Raw genomic sequence first — 21,138 nt, forward strand, 5'->3', positions numbered from 1 at the left:
AAGGACTACCTTACCTACATTAGTCATCCAGACAACTAATCGTTCAGCTAGACTAGAAACTGATGTAGAATGCTTGAAACTAAACCTGTAAGGGAATGAACATGAAGTTATTCAACAGTAAAACACAATAGTGCTTTATATTTCTAATATATAAGCACAATCTGAATAAAAGTCACCTGTTTTCTTCTTGTTCTGCTTGTGACTTCTGGGGGGCTAAAAGGCAACAAAGTGAAATTTTATTTTAATAGTCATCCTCATTAAAAAAACATAACACATAGAAGACCTTTGGAAATAAAAATTCACTAACAAATAACTCCTAAAAAATAACAAAATAAGCAATCCTTTGGCAGGCTGGAAACTAATAATTTCCCTGAGGCTAAAATAGTCCTCTTTACATACACTAGAAAAACAAAAAAATTGTTAAATTTGAAGTACTCCTGGTCTCTGAAAATCAGCTGTGGACTGCAGACTAGAACAGTAAAAAAGGTCACCTCTAAAATGAAGCCAGACGTGGCCTCTAAAGCAAACACTTAGGAAATTTTTCATTTTTTAATTTCAACTCTGATATCAAAGTTTATAAAAATTTGTTTTGGAAAAAAAATAATTCATTTTGGGAAGCCTAACACTACACTGACTTACCTATAGTTATTCTGGATAAATACTGTGAGGATTCCTCGGAAACAGAGCTCTCATTACCAAGTATGTAGAGTGCAATACTCTGCATAAGGAGAAAATTAACATTATTTTTTAAACGAATGAGGTATAATTACATACAGGAAAATTCATCCATTTTAGGTGTACAGCTCTGAGTATGGACAAACATTATACAATAATATAACACTACAATCACAATATCGAACACTTCCATCACATCAAAAAAACCTCCCCTATCCCTCTGTAGACAATCCACTCCTCTTACACCAGAAACAATTCACCTGTCTTCTTTCCCTATAGTTTCGCCTATTCTACAATGTCGCATAAATGAATCTTAGAATATGTAATCTTCTGTGCCCTACTTCTTTAACTTAGCATTCCTTTGAGATTCATTCACATGACTGCACGCGTCAGTGCTTTGTTTTATTGCTGAGTAGCAGTCCACTACGCAGATTTACCAAACTTTCTCTATTCATCAACTGATGGAAACCTGGATTGTTTCTGTTAAGTTAACCCTAACCCAAACCCTTCTCCACTTTGGCCTTCAAAGTTCTCATCTGAATATTTGCTACTTGCTACTACCACCAAGAGCTACACCTGCAAGTAGCTTTTTTTTTTTTTTTTCCTGAAAGAAAGTAGCACAATTCTATTAAAATTTTACCACAATGCTGGACAATCTTAAAAATCCTATATTCTAAACCAATACAAGCATTGCAAATGACATATTCCTGAACCTAACATCATATCTAACAAAAAAAAAAGTCATAATATGAATACCTGTAAGTTGACTAACATAATTTAAGCTGGAGGCTGACCGACTTGGTATATTCGTATTTCTCTGGCTCCTCTTTGTGGCTAGAGACTATACCAGGTCTACCTCCCATTCAGCAGAGTTGGACAGGACCAATATATTCAGTGGTTTCGCTTAAATGTTTCGACACAAGCATCAAGGGATGTGGAAGTTCTGGGATTAACCTGCTCTTAATATTCTGTGAATGTATTTAATGCCACTGAACTAAATGTACACTTAAAAACAGTTAAAATAATAAATATCACATTATGTAGATTTTACCACCATTTTTTAAAAAAAGCGGAACCACTATTTTACATGTCTGTTTCAGAGCCACAGGGAACTCTGAAGCCTCTCTCAACATGAAGCAGAGCAGTATGCATTTTAAGGAAAAGACATGTGGGGTACAAAGACATTGACAACCAGTGATAACCTGTGGAGGAGACAAAAGCATGGGGTTCTCCTGTAAGCCCAGGAAGGCCCCATCTCTGGAAAGGTACACAAAGGACCTGTAGGCCAGCTGCTCCTGGGAGAAGGGACTAAGGAACAGGAGCGTGAAAGAACACACCTTTACCAAAGTCCTTTGGTTCTATTGAAGGTTTGACCCTGGATATGTATTAACTATTCAAAGTGAACTAATTTTTTAAAGTAAGTAAAGATGTGTTTCTTTGGAGAAAAAACTCAAGTAGGATTTTTTTGTAGCTACCGACATGCTGACTGTAAAATTTAAATGAAAAGGCAAAGGAACTAAAATAGCTAAACAATTCTGAAAAAGAAGAGTAACAAAAGGAATTGTCACACTAACCAATTTTTAAGACTCACTATACAGCTACAGTAATGAATGCAGTGTGGACAGCAACACAGATCAATGGACTACAATAGAAAGCCCAGAAATAGATCCACAAAAGTATGGCCAATTAATTTTTGACAAAAGTACAAAAGCAATAGAGAAAGGAGAGTCTTCTCAACAAATGGTGTTAAAAGAACTGGACACCCAAATGGAATAACCTTAACTTAAACCTTATATCTTATTTTAAAAAAAAATTATCAGAATGGATTATAGATCTAAGTATAAGGCATAAAACTATAAACTTCTGCAAAAAAAACATAGGAGACAGTAACTGTGCCCTAAAGTTGAACAATGAATTCTTAGACACCAAAAGCACTATCCATAAAAGAAAAACTGGATAAACTGGCTTCAATAAAATTAAACATTTTTGCTCTGCTAAAAGAAACATTAAGAAAATGATCAGACATGACAGCTATAAACCAGAAGAAAATATTTACAATCCACATAGCTGACAAAACCTTCTATCTAGAACTCTCTAAACTTCATACGCCATTAAGGAAATGCAAATTAAAACCACAATGAGATACTACTACACATCTATCAGAAATAGCAAGAATTAAAAATCATGACCATACCAAACACTGACAAGGATGTAGAGAAACTGGAACTCTCACAATTGATGGTGAGAATGTAAAAATGGTATGGCTGCTCTGAAAAATACTTACCCTTATAACCATCAATCCCACATCTGGGTATCTACTCTTGGGAAATAAAAATTTACATTCACACAAAAACCTAGGCATGAATGTTTATAGGAGCTATAGTCATAACTGCTAAAAACTGGGAACAACCCAAATATCTTCAACAGATGAATGGGTAACCACTGAGAAACATCCCACGAAGGACTAGCACTCAGCAATTAAATGCAACAAACTGCTGACACAGGCAACAACTTGGATGAATCGTGAAAGCTTGTGGGAAGTTTTGGGGGTGATGGAACTGTTCTGTGGCCTAATTATGGTGGTAATTACATGAACCTATACATTTGTTGAAATTCACAGAAATGTACACAAAATGAAAAAAAGTAAATTTTTTGGTATAATTTTAAAAATTAAGTTTAAAAAGAAAAAAATAAACAAGGTAGGCAATACATACCAAGACTACCAGTCTGCTTCTTTCGCATATTCCAGGAAGGTAAGGATAGGGTGGCATTCCTTCACCCTTCAGACAAGAACTCACCCAATGATAAATACTTGGTGGCTCAGAAGTAAAAAATGATGGATGATGCATAAATCCTGTTTGACCTTTAGAATTAGATAAACATTTATAAAGACACAAGAATATATTAAGATAATACCGTTTCCTCTTTTTTTTTTTTTTAAAGTAGGTTCCACGACAAGCACGGAGCCCAACATGGGGCTTGAACTCACAACCGTGAGATGAGGACCTGAGCCAAGATCAAGAGTCGAATGCTCAATCTACTAAGTCACCCAGGTGCCCCACAATACCATTTTATTCTAAAGGGAAAATATCAGTATCTGCCATTTGGAAACAATCAGAATAACATTTTTCTCCAAAATACTTCATGTTTTCTGTCACAGAAAATAACTGACTATATTATAACATGCGGAATCTAAATGACTACTATCATATCCCATTCTGAATGGAAATTTAGCAAATTCTTGTACTCAAGGCATATAAAGAATCTAACCAAAATTTTGTACCCTAATCCTAAAGGTGAGAAAACAAGAGAACCCTAGGATTCCACTCTAACAAATGGGCTCCGATCTTGAGTCCCTGTAGTTCAAGGTCTATGGTGGTAGAGTGGTGATGGAAATGTTCTGTACCTGTACTATGCAATATGGCAGCCACTACCCTATGTGGCTACTGAACACTTGAAATGTGGCTACTGCAACTAAATAAGGAATTGATTTTTCAGTATGAATTAATTTAAGTAACATTTGGTTGTTTGCTACTGATTAGACAGCTCTACAGCAAAGCATCCTTAGCACTTGGGGATGGGTAAAATTTTTCCCAGACACTGAAGAGGTTAATGTTATCTCGCGCTGTATGTCAGAGCTCAAACACTACAAACTGAAATCTACCTGATGGAAAGATACCACCTTTGACTTAGACACTAGAGGTAAGAAATATACTGCTATTCACTGAGAAAGATATAAGCAAACATCACTCCCAGTTTAGAAAATGTTTAACGGCTTAAACACTTACCTTGATCAATTGTGCACACTTGTCCAGCAGTTCTGACAAGTGTTGGGTAATCTCTATAGTAATGATCTACATAAGGTTCCAATTTTAAATCCCTAAAACGATAAGTGCATATAAAAAAGAAATGAAAAGAAAGGTATTAAAGCATTTTCCCCCACAGAGTTAGGATTCATCGGTTCAACTTTTCAATTTAAAGAACTTATGACAAAGAATATCATCAAATCTAGAGTCCCTTTATTCTATTTCTGGACCTTGAAGTGACCAAAATAACAAACGCAACCTAAACTTTTTGCTAGATAAATTTTATGGGGGTAAAACTAGTTTCTCTTCCATTATTTGTTTTATTGTCTTCAGCAAATTATCTCTATGAACCTCATATTTTCTTCCAGAAAGTAGGTAAATTCTCCTTTACTCATGCAGAAGGTTTGAAGATTAAATAAGATACATATGTAAAAAATAGCTTTAAGAATGTAAACATTATAAAAATGTTACTTATTTCAGAAAGCCACGATTATGGTTTGGAAGTCATTTCATTACAAAAGAATTTTCATGGTAGTAATGATTTGTCATAAAAAAAACTGACAATCAATTAAAATTGCCATATTTCAGAAAAGAATTTCAGAGTCTCGAGGAAGATCACAGAAATTAGAAAATGTGCTATAATCTTAACTCAGAGGTTGACATTTCTATTCAAATTCAGCTTTCTTTACTACCAAGGGTCACAAAGGCTGAAATAGCACCCAAATCTGACCTTCAGAATTCAGTGCCAAACACAATCTTATTATGGACACACTACAAGAGCCTCAGAGAGGGACAACCACAGACTGAGAAAACAAAAACACAGCAAAAAGAACCCTCAACTAACAAACAATATTCATGTTCTTAGAAACAAACTTAGACAAGTTTCATCATCATTAAAACAGGGATCACAATACCTACAATTCATATATGTAAACTACGATTGTGTTAACTATACCTCCTATTTGACTTTAGGTATTACTGTAAAACAGCAGGTGTTCTAGAACGCCCACCACAGTGTAGTCATCCTGTCAAAATGAAGAGCTGAACAGGTCACCTCCGTTGTTTAACACACTTTTGTGACTTCCCACTAAACTTAGGACAAAGACTAAGAACCCCATAAAAACCCACAAGGCCTTTTCATAGCCAGTACCTTCAAACACTTCTGTGGTTTATAAAAAATGCTCTGGTTTTCTGAAAAGGTAGATTTCAGAAATTTATTTGCAAGGTTCCTATATGACATTCAGGGCTGAGATCAAGTCATCTAAGAACCTCTTGGCAGTTTCTAATCTACAAACAATATTTACCTTGCCAACTGAACAAGAAGGCCAACAAGTGAACGAATTCCTTCTCCCATTAGAGTATTCAACTTAAGCTCCTCATAGACAAGGTGAAGAACAAAAAAAATTGCAGGTATATGAGTAAACAGAAGTGTAGAAGAATCCAGAATAAGATTCTGTGAAAAATCCTCATCCTTCATCTGTGAAACTTCCAAAGGACTTAAGCATAAAGATCTATTCAAAAGATGAGACTCAACATTCTGGTGGTAGTCTGAATTTAGTAAATACTCCCAGTCCTGAGAAAAATAAAGAAGATATTAATTTTTAAAATAATGCCTCCTTGTGATGTCATCATTAAAACAATTCAAGTTCTATTTTCACATTAAGTTGAAAAAAATCACAAAGCTTAAAAATTAGACCCACATCAAAATAGCTAAGCAATTTCTAGATGCCAGCAATAGACATTAAGACAAACCACTTCAAAACCCATTTGAAAAATTTTAGTCATGCCCTATTAGGAAAGACTGAGAGAAGAATCCCCCACGATTTACAAAGATTGAGAAAGAAAATTAAGATTAACTTAGGTGATTTCTTATGAAGCCAAAAGTACAGAATAAAAGGTGGGAAGTGTAGATAGGCAAGTTTAGTGACCATTACACTGATCTGTATTTTGGTAAGGTGAGAAGTCTACTTGTGTCCAGTTAGTATATTTACCTATGTTTATAAGATGCTGGGGCTGGCAATTACAACCTAATAATCAACTGAATTTTATATTCACACTGATTGTACTCCATTTTCCAAGTATTGAGTCTGTTCTGGTTTCCACTTTGATTTATTGTATCGTGTTGAGAGAATATGATATGCTATTTTCAGGTCCTGGAATTCACTGATGTTTTTGTAAGGTTTAATACAGTATGTTATTCTAACTTAAACACTCTTGGACCAGGTACAGAAAGAACAAACCATAGAAGTAAAAAATTGATGAGTAACGAAAATTTTTAAATATCTGTTCATCAAAAAACACTATTAAGTCATATACTGAAGAGAAAATATTACCAAAACGTACACAACTCATATCCAGAATATACAAAGAACTTCTACAGCTCAATAAATATTTTTAAAAATCCAATTAAAAACTCATAAAAAGTTTGAGCAGAAACTTGACAAAAAGATAAGTAGCCAATAAAAACATAAAGAAGTGTTTAACACAATTAGTCATGAGGAAAAGGCAAATTAAAACCTAAGAGAAACTACTTTATATATACTCAAATGGTTAAAATGAAAAAGACTGACAACAGCAAATGTTGGCCAAGATGAAGAAAAGAGGAACTCTCATATATCACTGGTCAGATTGTAATGAGGTATAATGAGTTTGGGATCCAGCAATGGCCCATCAATTTCACTGCTAGGTATTTACCCAGAAGAAATGAAAATATATGTCCACAAATACTTGTCACTGAATACTGATGGCAGCCTTATTCATAATCCAACCAAAATTTAGTCAAATAATGGAAACAGCCTAGGTGTCCATCAGCAAAAGAATGTATAAACAAACTATGGTATATTCATACTACTCAGCAATAAAAGGCACAAACTGCTGATATCTGCCACGCCTGGGAGGAATCTCAAAAACATCATGCTAAATCAAAGAAACCTTTATACCAAAGATTATGTACCACATTACTTCATTTACATCAAGTTCTAGAACAGGCAAAATTAACTTATAGTGATAGAATTCCAATCTGTGGTTGCTTCAAGAATAGAGGAAGGGAAGGAAGCGAATGATTAAAAATGGCACATGGAAACTTTATGGAATAATGGAAATGTTTGTGCTTTGAGAGGGGTATGGGTTACAATGAGTGTCCATTTGTCAAAGTTGATCAAACTGTAAACTTCAGATCTGGGCATTTCGTTTATGTAAATTATACCTCAATTTTAAAAAAACTGTTTTGAATCACTTAAGAATATACCCATGGAATCTAATATGATTGAGAACCTAAGCCAGAGGATTAATTAGCAGTAAAACAGCTACAAATCCAAACTCAAATCATGCAGTATTATCTATGTTCAGTCATTTTTAGATGATCATTAAAGACAAAAGTATATGAATAACCACAGGAAACATAACATATCCAACCTTCAAAATAACCGCTATTCAGTATCAAAATGAAGCAAAGGGTGTTAGAAATACACACAAATCAGTAAGAGTACCACTTCTGTAGATTCCAGTACAAGTACTCGCAAATTAATTTGTAGTATCAAGAAATAATAATGCTTACATCATCAGATCCTGTCTCAGAAGGCCTTGCTTTTTTAGGTGCAATGACTGGGGAAAGCGATCCTTCAAAGTCAAACTGAAAGAAAACCCCAAAAAAGATAAAATCATATAAATTAACTGATCATCTTAAAGAATTCAGCTATCAGTTCCACCAATTATGGAAACTAAGGAAAGTCACCAAAACTCATTTTTTCATCTGGAAAAACATGAATACTTTTCCTCTCAGGGGGCTGTAAAGAAGAAATGAAATCATATATACAAGGCACCTAGTACAGTGCCTCGGCTCACAGGCACTGCAATGGTGGTTCCCTTTCCTCCCCGACTTCTGGGATGACACAGATCACCACTGCTTTAGTAAAACAAGAACCTTTAGCCATATCCCAAATATGCTAAGTACAACCCAATGTTAGCCAAATGTCAGAAACAAGCACGCATTATTATTAGAGTCTGTCTACAGTGGACAGGCTAACAATTCTATGGCAGAGACAGGTAGCTACTCTTCAAAGTAAAGAGTTCTCCTCTTTCTCCTGGACCCACAGCTAGGCTACATATCCCTGCCTCCCTCAGAGAAAGGTATGGCCCTATGACAGTGTGACTATGAATGAAAGTGGATGATAGGGACGCCTGGGTGGCTCAGTCGGTTAAGCGTCTGCCTTCAGCTCAGGTCATGATCCGAGGGTCCTGGGATCGAGTTCCACATCAGGCTCTTTGCTCAGCAGGGAGTCTGCTTCTCCCTCTGCCTTTACCTGTCGCTCCCCCTTCTTGTGCTCGCTCTCTCTCTGACAAATAAATAAATAAAATCTTTAAAAAAAGAAAAAGAGAGAAAGAAAGAGGGAGAGAGGGAGAGGAGAAAGAGAAAGACAAAGAGAAAGAGGAGGAAAGGAAAGGAAAGGAAAGGAAAGGAAAGGAAAGGAGAAGAGAAAGAGAAGGAAAAAAAAAAAAAGAAAAGATGTTACCACTTTCAGGCCCTGTTCATGAAAAACTCCTGTGTATGCTCCTCCAGGCTCTTCTCCTTTGTACCTGACTGATGGAGTCAACCCCAGGGCAATCTTGGAATCTTTGAAGCCTCATGTTGAAGACGGCAGATGCTCCATCAGCCTGGGTCCCTAGTAACTGTGCAGCCTGTTCACCTGCTAAGTACTATATATGAGCAAGACTTAGATTTTTATTGTGTGAGCCATTATACCTTTTGAGGACTTTGTTATATTTAGCCTATCCTAACTCATACAGTTACATAAAAGCACCTTTCTCACAGTTCAGTCTTAGTTCCCCCAGCATCACCTTTGCCACCTCTGCTACTTCACATGTCATTGAACTAGCAATTAATCAATCATAAGTCCATAAATGGCAATGGCTATTTTCCAATGCTTTATTATAAAAACTTACATATTTGTCAATCAATATCGCCCATATGAAAGTTGATTTCATATAAAGATAGATAGCAATAAAGTAATTTTTAAAGCTAAATATCTTATATTTAAATATTCATAAATATGACATTTAAATATCAAATATAAAATGGAATAAAGTAGTTTTTAAAACTGAGTAATTTTAAAACTGATCAAGAGAAAAGATTTTCTTGTGAAGCATTCAAAAAAAACACAGTCCAACTCACACACAATACTATCCAAAAAAAATGACAAGAGTAAAATCAAAGCAACAGATGCATTTGTTAGCTATCTTACCTAAACCTTCAACCAAAATTTAGCACATACGCGCACACCTACATACACACATTCTCTCTCACATATTCTAAGTACCACAGTCATAAAGAATGTCCTTGTTATGGTTATCACATTTATAAGACCTGGTGCTATGAAAAACAACACAGAAATTATCTGATACAGATACCTCTTTGTGGCATATATGGATCTATTTTATTTTCATTATTTTAATATTCTGCAGGATACCCAACCCTGTTATATGCTTCTGCAGATCCCTGACATTTATCATAACCTGATGTAAAATACTTATCTGCCTTCTCCTGAGACTGTCGAGTCCATGAAAGGAACTATGTTGCCTAATGCATATCTGAAAAGCCAGGCATCACGCCTGGCCCCCAGCAGAGGTTCAACCTCTAACGAAAATATGAGCATCCTGAAGGACACAAAACGTCAACCCCAGATGCAACCACTCACAGAATGTGAGAACCAGAAGGAAACAGTATCTGGTCCAGACCTCCATTTAACACATCAATAAATTAAGGAAGACCCAAAACAATGCCAAAAATCATGGACCTAGTCATTGGCAAAAATTCTGTACTCCCTACTCTCCACCCCATTATTTAAATGAAAACAAAAAAGGATATATCTGAACAAAGCGAAATGAAAACCATTTGTCACTGAGGACCATTTCATCCTGAGCTTTGATGTACGGACAAAAGAATAGCAAGGGTTTAATCATGCAGTCTTATAAATAAATGCGAAAGCAACTCAGCCTCAGAACTGATTTCCTTATTCCCTCTTTCAGGACTATTATCCAATAAATAAGTCAGAAAGCCCTGTTCTTCTTTACAAAAGAAAAAATGGTGGGTGCTCAGTCTTCCCCCTAGCATGGAAACCTGAGGGGGGCCCCTGGTTCTCTGCTAGAGAACGGAGCACAACAACCTGCATTCATCAACAAGTCCCACAGCACAGTAACACAGAAGAACTACAAGAAGCTCAAGCACTGCAGAAATCCTTAGTTTCCAGTAAGGCTCGATTTCTTCATATTTAATGAAGAATGGGAAAATGTGGACTAAAGTAATTTTCATGAAACTGTTTAAAATAAGAAAATTGTCCCTATTTGCCCAGGAAGGTTTTTCTCAAGAAAATTTCAGAGAGAAATTCTTTCATATGATAAAATAAAAACGAATTCTTAAAATAATATCTCATTCAGATGTGAAAGGGCATTCATTCAACAAATACACTGAGCATCTATCTATATGCCAAGCACTACTGTAGGTCCTAGAGATAGTGAACAAAACTAAACAAAAATCCCTGCTTACATTGAATTCACAATCTAGAAGGAAGAGAGACACACAAGCTATATAAATAAGTAAAATATGCAGCATATTTAATTAGTGCTAAAGGAAAAATAAAACAGGTAAGGGGGATAAAAAGTATGGGGAGGGGTAACAATTTCACATGGAATGGACAGAGCAGGCTGCACTGAGGTGCCATATGAAAAAGGCCTAGGCTTGTCTTGTGTGGGGGAAAGGTTTTTTCCTCTGGATTTCACAGCAAGTGCAAAGACCCAGAGGCAAGAACATGCTTGGTGTGTTCCAAGAAAAGAAATGGAAGCCAGTGGGGAGGACAATGTGAGCAAGACAGGGATGAGGAGACAAGATGAGAGAGGTAAGAGAGGGATGGGTCACATGACATGGCACCTTGCAGGCTTCTGGCTTTTACTCTGAGTAGGAAGGGAAGGTACTGGAGGATTCTGAGCAGAGTGACATGACCTGACTTTGTCAGACAGGATTACCTTGGCTGTTGGGCAGAGAAGAGAATGAAACATAGGCAAGGACATGAAATGTGAGTCAAAAATTAACAACTATAAATGACCAATGAGAGGGGCTCCTGGCTGGCTCAGTCAGTAGAGCATCCAACTCTTGATCTCAGGGTCCCACACTGGGCATGGAGCCTACTTAAATAAATAAGTAAATAAATAACCAGTGAGAATCTGAAAAACCCATTCCCGTTGACTTAGACAGGAATAAGAGAAAATGTCTCACTAAGTCGGCAAAGGTTCACCACACCACAAATCATCACTATGCTGAAATGGGCACTTCTAAATAAAGCTAGTGAGAATGTCAATGGGACAACCTTTTTGAAAATTATTTGACCTAGTAATAGCTCTTCTAAGGTTAAATTCTTAGGAAATGACTAGAACTGTAAAGATCTGTGTTTACAAATTATTCCTAATGAGAAAAAAGACTGATTTAACAACGTTCTATTAGTAGCTGTTGGCTTACTATGATAAAACCACATGGCAGCCTACTATGAAGATGATAAAATGAGGGGTTTTTTCCTAAGAATTTTTAATGGTACTGGAACTTTTCATTTATATCGTGTTTATCTAAAAGGCAATATAAAAATGTTCAGAGTGGTTATCTGAGCAGTATTATTTTTTTAATTCTCCCATTTTCCAGATTTTCCTCAGAACGTATATTCATAATGAAGAAAAAAGTGATTTTTTTTTAAAGATTTTTATTTATTTATTTGACAGGACAGCCAGCGAGAGAGGGAACACAAGCAGGGAGCGTGGGAGAGGAAGAAGCAGGCTCCTAGAGGAGGAGCCTGATGTGGGGCTCGACCCCAGAACACCGGGGTCATGCCCTGAGCCAAAGGCAGACACTTAACGACTGCGCCACCCAGGCGCCCCGAAAAAAGTGATTTTTTAAATGGATTTACTAGTATAAGACTAAAACATACAGCTAAGCTACCCAGACAAAGGTAAGTGTGTTCTGGAGTGATTTCTTCAGAGTGATCCAGGCAAGACTGTCCTGGGAGTTATCTCTAGAGCCAAAAGGAATCACCAATACCAAAGACACTACTCTGCCGGTTTTGTAAATAACCTGTTAAAGGCCTACCTTTTAAGAAAGCTTCTGGAGTGGAGAGAGAGGGACACGGCTTTGCATCATTATCAGACACTTAGGCTAAATCCCTTTAAATCGCCCTCAAATCAAACCTTCCTCCCCACAGACTAGCAAGTTGTGCGTGAAAACAGTATGGACTACAGAAAAGAACACTAAGCCACCATTCAGAAGACACAGTCTAGGCCCTGTTTTGAGCAAATCACCAGTCTGTGTTCTCTCTGTGATTCAGTTTCTTCATTAATAAAACCAAGATGATTATCATTAATCCTAGCATAACTTGCAGTCATTTTACAAAGATGAAATGAGAAATTATAGTCAAACACGCTTTCCCATGTTATAAAACTCAATAATTACTAGTAAAACATTATCATTAAATATTAAATGACATGTGATTTACCATATAGATAGATAGACACAATAAGCCTTAGTATTATTCCATTTTGTTGATTAAGGTATACCTATTAGTAGGGGCGTCTGGGTGGCTCAGCTGGCTAAGTGGCTGCCTTCAGCTCAGGTCATGATCCCAGGGTCCTGGGGTCAAGTCCCACATTGGGCTCCCTGCTCAGCAAGGAGCCTGCTTCTCTATCTGCCTGTTCTGCCTGTTGCACCCGCCCCCTTGTGCTCTCTCCCTCTCTCCCTCTCTGACAAATAAATAAAATCTTAAAAAAAAAAAAAAAAGACCTTTAAAAAAAAAAAGGTATACCTATTAGTAAATTATCTGTTAAGTATTCTAAATACTGTATTACCAATCATGTAAACATTACATTGGCAACAACAGAATAACTCAGAAAAAAAAAAAAACTACATGTACTTACATTTCGGGTCCATGCTAAGCGGTCTGTGTTATAACCCATCATGTTCATGAGACAAGTCACAAATAAATTCCACTCGGAGTGATAACTGGGTCCCCCCGGAGCGCTGTGGACACTATACCACTTGACAAGCATCTGAACAGCAATTTCCTTTGGCAGGATAAACTTAATTGCTTGCAAACATGTTTGCACTATTAAAAACAAAGATTAATTTAAGTATGCTTCCCATATGCATTTCTTTTCCCCTTTTAATAAGAGTTTTTTAACTACTTCTGTGTAAAGGCCAATTACTCTGAAAAGAAAACTGTCATTACAGAGCCACCGGGATGCAAACATTCCCTGCCGATCACCTGAAATTTAAACCAACTACTGAATTCAACAGGAATTGAAAGAGGTCTCAGGGCAGCTTTCCGCTCACTGACTCTGGATCAGAAATAAGACAATCAACAGATTGTTTGAGACAGAAATGATTTATACCCACTGCCCCAGCAATTACTAATAGCTCCTCATTTTGCTCTCAAAAATACTCTAGTAGGGACAATAAATTAAAGGTCATTTTATCAAAAACATGTAATTTCTACATGAATAAGTTCACACAAAATACTGCTGAAATACTTCAGTATTTCATATGCAATACTCAATACACGCAACCTCAAATAGCAATGCTTAACTATCATTAAAAGATGTTCTCAATGAGTTAACATCCTGCTAGCCAAAACTTTATAACTTTTATTTCCAACACCATTCATTTTATGAATGTTTTACGTAACGCATCAGCCAATACTACATAATTTTCACCTTCCTTAGTGACTCAAAGCCATTGTAGAAATATCAGTCACAGTGCTACACTGTCAGGCTACTGCGCTGAAGAGGCCTGGGTCTGCTTTTTGTAGTTAAGTGGCCCCAAATTGCAATGTTTTTGTATTCTCACATCTTATCTTTAGAGGTTTCCCGTCTTCCCTTCCCACTGCCACTGTCACCAGGCCATCCTCAGCAGCATATTCTCTCTCATCAATTTGCTATGTGTGTACACATACAGCAAAGATTAGAGTCAACTAGAATAAATGTTAGAAAACCAAATAACCAAGTTTGTCATGGTTGAATCCAAAACACGTGTAAACCAGATACTGCCTGAGGGGCTGAGGAATGTTTATAAGTAAAGTATAGAAACTTCTAAGTGAAGTACAGAAATTTAGTGACTTCTATTTGGCTATAAGAGAGTAAGATTTTCCTTCACTTTTATTTATTTTATTTAATCCGTTATTTGTTTTTATGTATTTTATTTAGGCTTATACTTCTAAGGTACGTGGCCTTGAAATTATGGGCTAAATACTCTTTGAAGAGTAAGGTATCCTATACCTACTCATAGAATCATTTTACCACACCAATGAAAGATATTTCCTAAAATGAAAGTCATTCTATCCTACTTAGCAAATTCCAGAAATCACACAATCTGCCAATGCTTTGCTTTGCCACTTAGATTTCGAAACTAATAGATGTTACGAGTTTTCTTATACATTAAGATTGTTGACAAATCCCTTCAATTCTAAAGTTTTACCATTCTTTATTCAGAAATATTCTCCTAGTATTTTCCAAATTGTGTTTCAATAGTAACTTAAGCAGGCTTTAATTTTATTAAAATACACCTAACTGTATTTTGACTATAACATTAAGTTTTATTCAATTAAGGCAATTATGTTAATTTCTCAATTTACCTAACAATTGAAACATTTATTATATGATTAAAAGCCATCACACACGCCAAAAACTATTTTAGTTGCTTAGGCTTCCTTGTTTCTCAGATTTTCTTGAAAGAGGCATGTCCACTCACTGTATGGCCTTCTTCAACGTAAGAAATCTCAGAGAAACACAACTAGCACATCCTTCAAGTATACCCCTAGCCTTAGAACACATGGAGTAAACACTGAAAAGTGCTCCCCAGCTTCTCTGCAAAGTAAAAATTTCAATCCCATGGCTTCAAAAACAGCAAATTTTTTAAAATCCCAATTACTACTGCAAATCAGCAAATACTACAAATCTTATCAATCAAACTGAGAATACATGGAAGTGAGGTCTGACCTCAATCATACCTAATTCAGAGGTGGCAATTTCAGGAATAGTGATCCTAACCATGGAGCCATTACTCAATTCCTAGGGGAAAGAATGGAAACAGGAGCATGTAAATAGAATTTGTGCGTTCTAAGTCTCTGAATGTCTTAAAAATGGCTATGTTTTATAAGACTGCCTGTCAAAGTAAAATTTAATAAAATAAATGAAAAACAAGTATTTTTCAAATGGAACTGAATATGTCCAAATTTCAGAAACTGTAAATTTGCTTATTTAAAAAACATTTCCAGGGGCGCCTGGGTAGCTCAGCCGGTTGAGCATCTGCCTTTGGCTCAGGTCATGAGCTCAGGGTTCTGGGATCGAGCCCTGCATCAGGCTCCCAGCTCAGCAGGGAGTCTGCTTCTCCCTCTCCCTCTGTTCATGCTCTCTCTCTCTCTCAAATAAATATAATCTTTAAAAATAAATAAATAACATTTCCAAAAGTTCTTGTTTTAATGAAATGTTTAATTTTTATACATACACTAAGAGTCACCATCACTAAAAAAGATGAACTTTTAATGAAAGGACAAAAATCTTAACAACATAAAATTAAACTATTTGAACAAGATTTGTTTTCAATAATTTTTTTTTTAAAGATTTTATTTATTTATTCAACAGAGATAGAGACAGCCAGTGAGAGAGGGAACACAAGCAGGGGAAGTGGGAGAGGAAGAAGCAGGCTCATAGAGGAGGAGCCTGATGTGGGGCTCGATCCCACAACACCGGGATCACGCCCTGAGCCGAAGGCAGACGCTTAACCGCTGTGCCACCCAGGCGCCCCTTCAATAATTTTTTAATAATAAAGCAACCGTAGAAAAGTTAAGCAGAATTACTTTAAAGTAAAATAGTACAAAAAATGACACATTGTAAGAGATTTTAAAAATCATGAAAAATATTTGTTTTTATTTTTCAGACAAAATTCTGCACTCTGACAAATTTGAAATGATAGTCATATTTCTTAGAGAGCTACCTAATCTTTTAAAAATAAATATACTTACCAGAGTTACTCTGTTACAGACAGGGTCTCTTATAGAATGAATATAAGTTCCAAGCTGCTGGAAAGTACAATCCTCATTATAGAGAGAATCATGAAGTTTTGAAGAATCCCTCAGTTCCGGAACTGGGGAGAACAAAACCACCTGAAAAAGTCAGAAATACAACACATATGAAATATTTTTTGAGGAATTAAGGACAAAGAAATCTCTTTTTGTACATGGTCTAACAATTGTACGTAATAACTTAAAATCATTCTGCTCTGGGTATGACAAAGCACCTTACGGCAGACCAAGATCCTCAGCCAAAGCAACTAGAAAAGGTCAGTAAAATAGTGAAACATCTGATCAACAGCACTGGAGAGCTAGGGAGACAGCGTACACCTGAGGGGCCAAGGTCTAGGAGAAAAGAAGGGAGTCACAGGGAGGTGGCCCAAAATTCTTCTTGGCATGTGCAATATTTGGTGGGGATTTTGGTAGGGAGTATGGATACACTGAGTGCACAAGAAATGCCACCGCTAAGAGGAAGAAGAAACAGCAACACTTCTGGCAATCCTACACAGCTAGACACACAAACTGTAACTTGAGGCAGCCCAGAGATGACTTGAGGATCTAAGACCCCAGAGGGAAAAGAGAGCAATGAGAAAGCAAAGAAACAAGATGGGTACAAAGTGGTATCTCCTCTACAGCCAAATGTTTGTTCTGAAAGTATGAGAACATTTACTTTGCTCAATTGTAGATACGCAAACATATCTTAGTTACTAATACTAAATAATCTTAGTTACTAATTATATGCAGATGCTTCCAGCTTTAGATCCAGTCCTAACCACTGACCCTTTTTGTATTCCCATAATTCCAATTATAGGACATCTCTAAGTGAATATCTTGTCAACACTGACAGCCCATCAAGTATAAGATTATTTATTATATTCAAGCTTCTATTCCCACAGCTGCCACAAAAACCGAGCTCCACTGGTCCTGAATCTAAGTCTAGCTGCACAATCAACCAGAGACGTGGAAAGCCATTGATCAATGTGTAATACAATCATCTTGTGACCCCATGGCTACCACAAAGACACTAACCATTCCTGGGTTAAAGGAATTCTAAGAAAGTTAGAAACCATTTTACATTACAAAAGACAAAAATTCTTCCAAATCACACAAAACTCTGACACTTCTCCAGCTCCCTTTTGAAAGTTCTGCAAATGTCCTACTTTAAGGGAAAGAACTCAATGCTGCACATATTTAAAAAATAAAACCAGGGCCTAGACATTGACCAGTACAATTAATTGCTTGCACCAACCTTCACTTTCAACTTCCTGTAAACATCTGCACCCAAATGCCTCTCAAATACAGACCTCCTTTCTCCAGGCTTCCTAACTTGGTAAGCATGGGTGTTCACGTAGCTTGCTCAGAGAACACTGAGCCTTGTTCCCCAACACCTCTCCCCAGCACAGCACAAAACCAATCAACTGACAGATTCTGCCATTTCCACTTCACCAGTCACTCCCCTCCTTTCTAATATGCCGCCGTAACTTGGATTCTCTTCACTCCTCTTGAATTAACACAAAAACAACACCTGGAATCTCTTTGGTCTAAGTCCCAAGATAAACATCTAAAACACAGAGCCTAACATTCATAACTCCATCCTCAAAAGGCTGTAATGTTCTGGTGATAGCATTCAGAATAAAAGCCTTTTCATCCCTTCTGCCTTTAAGAACATGTTACTAAGAGTGGAAATCCCAGCTTACTAGCTATATGACTTTAGATAAGTAACCTCCTTATACCTCTATGTACCCATTGGTAAAATGGGGAGTGGTATCTTCCCAAAAAAGCCATTCTAAGGGATTAAATGAGTTAATACATATAAAACACTTAGAACAATGCCTAGCACATAGAAAACACTCAAAAACAAGTTATTATTACCCATTCCCTGCCCTGCCCCAACAGGCTCCTTGTACTTTTATAAGCATTCATTCATTCCACAGACTTGTCTTATATGCAACATGATGGAAATACGAATATGCATAAAAATGTTATGCACTTACCTGCCTCCACAGCCATTTCCCACGTGATTCCTCTTCTCCCCAAATGCCCCTTTCCATCTACAGATATCCTACTTATCCTAAAGGTCCAAACCAAGTCAGACATGCCCCTCAGATATGAGCCTCTGGTCCTGCCCCATCAAACCATCAGGATGTATCTTCCTATCAGCAAATCTGCTATGGTACTCTCTGTTCCTCATTCATAAATCTTAATAGTCTACCTTAAATTATAATTTCTCATGCAGACAGTACATCTGTTCCACCCAAATCAATTATGAGGTTCCTAGATGAAAAAGAATGTCTCATTCTCATCTCCGTAGCACCTTACACATCACAAGGGAGGTCAATATGTTTACTGAATCGTTTGTGTTTGAAAACATGTATATTCTACCAAGTATTAGCTAAACTTCCAATTCTGTCGTTTTTAAAACAGAAAAAAGTTAACCATGGGAAGAACTAATATTTAAACCAAACTTCTTTAAAACACTATTAATTTTTTTAATTTTAATTAAATATTTTATTATTTTATTTTTGTTTTTTTTTTTAATTTAAATTCAATTAATTAACAAATGGTACATTATTAGTGCCAGAGATAGAGGTCAGTGATTCATCAGTCTTATATAACATTCAGTGCTCATTACAACACATGCCCTCCTTAATGTCATCACCCAGTTACCCCATCCCCCCCCACCCTCCCCTCCAGCAACCCTCAGTTTCTTCCCTATGATTAAGAGTTTCTACGGGCGCCTGGGTGGCTCAGTTGTTGAGTGTCTGCCTTCGGCTCAGGTCATGATCCGTGGGTCCTAGGATCAAGCCCCACATCGGGCTCCCCACTCAGCGGGAAGCCTGCTTCTCCCTCTCCCACTCCCCCTGCTTGTGTTCCCTCTCTCGCTGTCTCTCTCTCTGTCAAATTAAAAAAAAAAAAAAAAAAAGTTCTCTAATTTTTGACAACACCTAATTCTTTACTCACCTCATCCAAGGATCCAAGTAGTTTACTAAGAGGCTTGGGAGTACTGATACTGTCAAGTGGAGTGCTGGGCCGAGGCATCGTGTTAGACATCGTCAGGGAAGGAGCTGGCAGTCCAGGAATAAAAACCTTTCCCACCTTTAAGCAATAAAAAGATGCGGGGAAAAAATATGGGCTTTAATGTATCATATCCTTAAATAAAACCTTATGGCACATAAGCATAAATTTTTTTGTTAGTCCAAATTTTATACACACCAAACACATCTAAAGAATAAAAAGAACTAAAATTTTAGGGGCGCCTAGGGGCTCAGTCGGTTGAGTGTCTGCCTTTGGATCAGCTCATGACCCCGGGGTCCTGGGATCGAGCCCTGCGTTGAGCTTCTGGCTCAGCAGGGAGCCTGCTTCTCCCTCTCCCTCTGCTGCCCCCCCTGCTTGTGCTCTCTCACTCTCTTTCACATAAATACTTCAAAAAAAAAAAAAAAACCAAACTAAGATTTTAGTAATTCCACTATTCAACTACAAATATCTTGGTATAATTTCTCTTGGTCTGATTCCTTCTCTTCATTATGGAGGAATTATTTGTGGCAGGAAAGCGAGTGAATGCTAATATAGTCAGAACATTATACAAAATCCCATATACTATGCATTTTCCTACCATATTGGTGGTAGAGAGAGCAGGGACACTAAGCTTTCAGAGACTATAAGCAGCAATCTTGTTAATGAAATCTCCAGGCAGAGAGAATGAACATCAATTACTTTCAAGTGGCCAAAAATATGAAGCTGATTGATGCTCCAGAAATCAAATCCAATGTAATCCAAACTGTGCTCTTGAGCTCATAATCTGCCTCCTTCCCTCATAAACTCTCAAATATTCCCTTCATATAAATTCTTCATTAAAAGACTGAGTTGACAATCCATGCTAATCACCCTTTATTTTGGCTATCGATGGGGTTCTCAGGAAAAACACAACAGAAGTTCAGATCCACACAGGCTGAAAACTCTGATAAGACTCAAAGGAAATATTCAGAACTCAAGTGAAATTCTAACAAAATCCATATTTATGTCCATATACTACCCAAAAGCTAATAAATTAACAAAGTTACCCAAATAAAATCCTCAGGATTAGAAAACAAATTGAGGGTGAAAACTAGTATCTATAAAGTTTTTAAAAAGCTACGAGAGGGTGCCTGGGTGGCTTAGTCGGTTAAGCGCCTGCCTTTGGCTCAGGTAACGATCCCAGGGTCCTAGGATTGAGCCCTCTGTGGAGCCCCACATCACCCCACATTGGGCTGCCTGCTCAGTGGAAAGTCTGCTTCTCCCCCTGCCTCTGCTCCTTCCCCACTCATGTTTTCTCTCAAATAAATAAATAAAACCTTTAAAGAAATAAAATAAAAAGCTATGAGAGACCTCCAGTTAATGATATATGGAGTAGGCACATTTCATGCTACCCCTCCCGCTGTTTACAATAGATTCTGCACAAAATCTATAATGCAATGGAGAAGACTCTGAAAGGTAAAGAAGACACTGGCTAAGGACCTGGGGACCAGGCATAACCTATGATGAATTCCCTAGGCATTTTTGTTTCTTTCACTCTTTCCCTAACC

General features: G+C 37.0%; 1 protein-coding gene across 1 annotated transcript in view; it reads right to left on the bottom strand.

Annotated features, from left to right (window-relative positions):
- The window catches only part of ANAPC1 (anaphase promoting complex subunit 1), a 94,584-nt gene that overhangs the window by 54,894 nt on the left and 18,552 nt on the right, over positions 1 to 21,138 (bottom strand). Inside the window, exons 14-24 of the mRNA XM_040623197.1 lie at positions 19,538 to 19,672; positions 16,529 to 16,669; positions 15,515 to 15,575; positions 13,428 to 13,615; positions 8,038 to 8,112; positions 5,786 to 6,054; positions 4,464 to 4,555; positions 3,390 to 3,538; positions 640 to 718; positions 177 to 213; positions 15 to 85 (exon numbers count right to left, since the gene is read on the bottom strand). Of these exons, the coding sequence (XP_040479131.1) occupies positions 15 to 85; positions 177 to 213; positions 640 to 718; positions 3,390 to 3,538; positions 4,464 to 4,555; positions 5,786 to 6,054; positions 8,038 to 8,112; positions 13,428 to 13,615; positions 15,515 to 15,575; positions 16,529 to 16,669; positions 19,538 to 19,672 (1,297 nt within the window). The remainder of the gene's footprint in view (positions 1 to 14; positions 86 to 176; positions 214 to 639; positions 719 to 3,389; positions 3,539 to 4,463; positions 4,556 to 5,785; positions 6,055 to 8,037; positions 8,113 to 13,427; positions 13,616 to 15,514; positions 15,576 to 16,528; positions 16,670 to 19,537; positions 19,673 to 21,138) is intronic.

Source organism: Ursus maritimus, unplaced genomic scaffold, assembly GCF_017311325.1.
Source record: "Ursus maritimus isolate PB19 unplaced genomic scaffold, ASM1731132v1 scaffold_6, whole genome shotgun sequence".
Classification (NCBI taxonomy): Eukaryota; Metazoa; Chordata; class Mammalia; order Carnivora; family Ursidae; genus Ursus; species Ursus maritimus.